Source organism: Brassica napus, chromosome C3 (assembly GCF_020379485.1).
Source record: "Brassica napus cultivar Da-Ae chromosome C3, Da-Ae, whole genome shotgun sequence".
NCBI lineage: Eukaryota > Viridiplantae > Streptophyta > Magnoliopsida > Brassicales > Brassicaceae > Brassica > Brassica napus.
In genome coordinates, this window is record NC_063446.1 from 16,739,989 (window position 1) to 16,743,745 (window position 3,757).

Here is a 3,757-nt window from a genome sequence, read left to right on the forward strand (position 1 = left end):
ATCAATAGTGTGAATAAATAATATTTGGATGGTTTGGCATCCTAAAAACAGCATGTTTCATATATAGTAAAGAATTAAATTGCTGTACAATATCGATTAACAAAACAAAAACAAACATATGAAATAAATGATCAATTCCGACAGAAAAAAGTCAAAGAAATTTTCATTATGAAAAAAGGACAATGAATATCTCAAATAAAAATACATTATATAACCATCATTTATTATATATCAGATTATAAGAGATTGAATTATTTAGCAAAAAAAAACTAAGTTATTGAAAACAATATTAAAATAATAATATTTAGTAACAATTTGATTAGTCGCAAATATGACGTCAATGTTACCTAAAATTGAACTTGCTGATTCGTCTTGTCGCATGGCATTCTCGAGTAAAGCTAACCTAATCATTTCTCTTCCAAACTTTTTTTCGATTTAACCAACATCATTTGATTTTTCTGAACATTAAAATAATTGTTAATGAAACATTGGAATCCTATATTTTTGACAACAAGTTATTATGTGAAATATGCCTTCAGTAAAAAAAAAGTTATTATGTGAAACATTTGATAAATTCTGATGAACATCATAATGACTTTAATACGAATTGTTTTGGTTTGTTTACATTTGTAAAATTCAAATGAATGGTTTAAATTTTGGGATTGATCATATTCAGAAATTCAATAAAAATAATTATTTACCTGTCCTGGTTTTTTGCTCTTCTGATATGATATTAAACAAACATATCGTACCCCAAACTTTTAATAGTATGATTAATAACTAAAAGGCTAATCGAAACTTTTAATACTAACTATTACAACTTCTAATTAGTATGTGAAGTAAAATAGATAATTGCAATAGTTATTAATAACTATTATAAATTATAAATATTAATAATTAGTTATAATGCAGTTATCTAAACTTCGGAAACTTAACATTTTTTAACAACAAAAGACTAATCGAAACCTATGCAGATTCTGGACCCAAACCACTTAACATTAGATCCTTGATTTTATATTTTCTTTCTTAAACTTCACCTTCTATATTATCTCGCAGCGAGAATCTCTCAGCCAAACTAAAAATCATATAAAAATATTGTGAATGTAATTTGTAAATATGCTGGTGGATTACTATTATCGAAATTACTCTTCTAAAATATAAATAATTATGATTCCGTTTTAATAACTTCAAATCAATAATATGAATGTTCATTTTTAATTATTGAATTGATTATTTATTTTAAAGTTAGTTCAGTTTTATGACATCACATGATCATTCTTCTCTATCTGTCACATGATCATTTTCTCTATCTGTATAAATACTACCACAATCTTCCTTACTATAAATCACTTCACAACCGTTGTCAAAAAAAAATCACTTCACACAACACAGAACACTTTCGCTCACAAACTACTTTCATTCTAACTTTTTCCTTATTTACAACTCAACCAATTAAACCAAAAGAAAAAAAATTATCAGTTTACCCACAAGAAATTAAGAATCATGCTAAAGATGGAAACTTTTGGTGGCATTTCGGTTGCTGCACCTACTTCCTCCGCGGTGGAAAAAACCACCACTCCTGCCAACTCTGCTTCTCCCACTTCTTCACCTCCGCCGCCTCTTTCGCCGGAGCAGCCACAACAACAGACGGTAGTGCTAAGCCCTTGTGCGGCTTGCAAGATTTTGCGGCGCCGGTGCGCCGAGAAATGCGTATTGGCCCCGTATTTTCCTCCGACGGATCCAGCGAAGTTCATAATCGCCCACCGTGTCTTCGGAGCTAGCAACATTATTAAGTTCTTGCAGGTACTTTTCTTTTCTTTATTTATTACTTGCAACACGTTTGTAATTTCTATGTATGTAATTACACACGTGTGTACATGAGCATATATTTTACATTTGCTTACTAGTATTTAGCATCAAAATTATAAGGGAAAATTAACACAAACAATCTCGTAGTTATTCATAAAATCGTTTTTTTTTTCTAATATAAAGCTATTTTTTAGCAGCAAGTGTTTTTGTTCTCTGTATATAAATCATTTAATTTATTTTTAATTGGAAAATTCGTTTCAAAATGTGAAAATGAAGTTACAGTGGTTAAAAGTCTAGTTTTTGAACAATATGGGTGCACAAGCATGTTACATAAACAAGGCCCTACAAATTGAACGAAAGGTCAACAAAACCTTTCCTCAAAGCTACATGCATCTCCCTGTTAATTATATATGTCAATATAAAAATAAACATTTTAAGCCAAAGTTCAAAAAAAAAAATATAAAAATAAACATATCTTAACCCTTAAAAAAAAAAGTCTTATGTACACTTACATTACATGTCTTTTTTCAACTGATCGATTATATTGATTTCAAAGCAAAGAATACAACATTCAGTATAACTGCTGAAAGAACATGAGGTGATCGCCTCTTACAGGTCTATCTCAACAATTTCTTTTCATTAACCTTAAAAAACTCATGTAAGATTTCTTTACGGTCTAACATAATATCACAAAATAACTATTAATGTTAATTACAAAAGTTCAATCATTTCATCTATTAAACAATACGCCTACCATCCACAAACCACAAAATGTCCGAGATTTCTGTATCCTCATCTAAAAAGCATATTTAGTGAAAACATGATACGTTTCTAAATATATATCGGTTTGTCTTCGCTATCAGGAACTTCCGGAATCTCAAAGAACAGATACGGTTAATAGCATGGTTTATGAAGCAGGAGCTAGGATGAGAGATCCGGTTTACGGCTGTGCGGGAGCGATTTACCATTTGCAGAGACAAGTGTGTGAGCTTCAAGCACAACTTGCGAAAACTCAAGTAGACCTAGTGAGCATGCAACTCCAAAGATCAGATCTACTCGAACTATTACATAAAACGGAGCAAGCAAATTTATCAGAGCAACAGGAAGGACAGCAAAATATGTCCTTTGAGAGTTCATTTGAAAGTGGTGACGAGTTCATTAGTAGCCACGACGAAGTGACCAATGATTTGGGATTCCTCGATTGCAACAACAACAATAATAATTCATCCATGTTGTGGTCGGATCCTCTTTGGACATGATCATAACTTATTGTATTATTAGCTCACTTTAATGCGCTTTAGTGGTTACTACCATATGCATACAATAGACCTATGCCGTCTTTTCTTTCTCTAAATTTGTCTAAGTCAGCCAATCATATATAAGCACGTTACTGAACTGCTTCAAACTTGTCAAAATTGTTACGTGTTAGTTATGTAGGGATATCAAAAAAAATTGTCGTATGTAGGGGATATCAGATTAAAAAGAGGTTGTCTAAAGATTCTCCTAATGCTAATGAGGAATTAATTGAGATGCATTAAGAATTTAATGGCTAAAACGTTTTGTATATTTGTTATTTTGTTAAATATACATTTTTGTTACAATTTGTTTTTGCAATTATTCCAGTTGAAAAAGACTATTACAATAAAGAACAATATGTGTTAATCGAACCACTGAGTAGAACAACCGCAGTAAAAGAACAACACAAGTTTTGTCTCACAATCGCAATGATAGAGTTTCGGTCTAACAAAGAATGAAAGAATGTGACATTTTGTGGACTCTTCGTTCAATTATATCATTATATATTTTTCACAAGAATGAGAAGGATGTCATTGTTAATCATACTCGTGCTTACCGTGAAGCGACTAACGTGCAGTATATTTGTCTTTTGACGTGTGTTTTGCTATGCATTTTATGAATAATACACATACAAAATTTCAAGTTCTTGAAA

At 31.0% G+C, this 3,757-nt stretch overlaps 1 protein-coding gene across 1 annotated transcript; it reads left to right on the forward strand.

Annotated features, from left to right (window-relative positions):
* The first annotated feature begins 866 nt into the window (after nt 1–866).
* On the forward strand, nt 867–3,206 carry LOC106430490 (LOB domain-containing protein 11-like). The gene is made up of 2 exons (XM_048752756.1): nt 867–1,803; nt 2,673–3,206. The coding sequence occupies exons 1-2, from the start codon at nt 1,504–1,506 to the stop codon at nt 3,066–3,068; spliced, it is 696 nt and encodes a 231-aa protein (XP_048608713.1). The 5' UTR covers nt 867–1,503; the 3' UTR covers nt 3,069–3,206.
* The last annotated feature ends 551 nt before the right edge of the window (nt 3,207–3,757 follow it).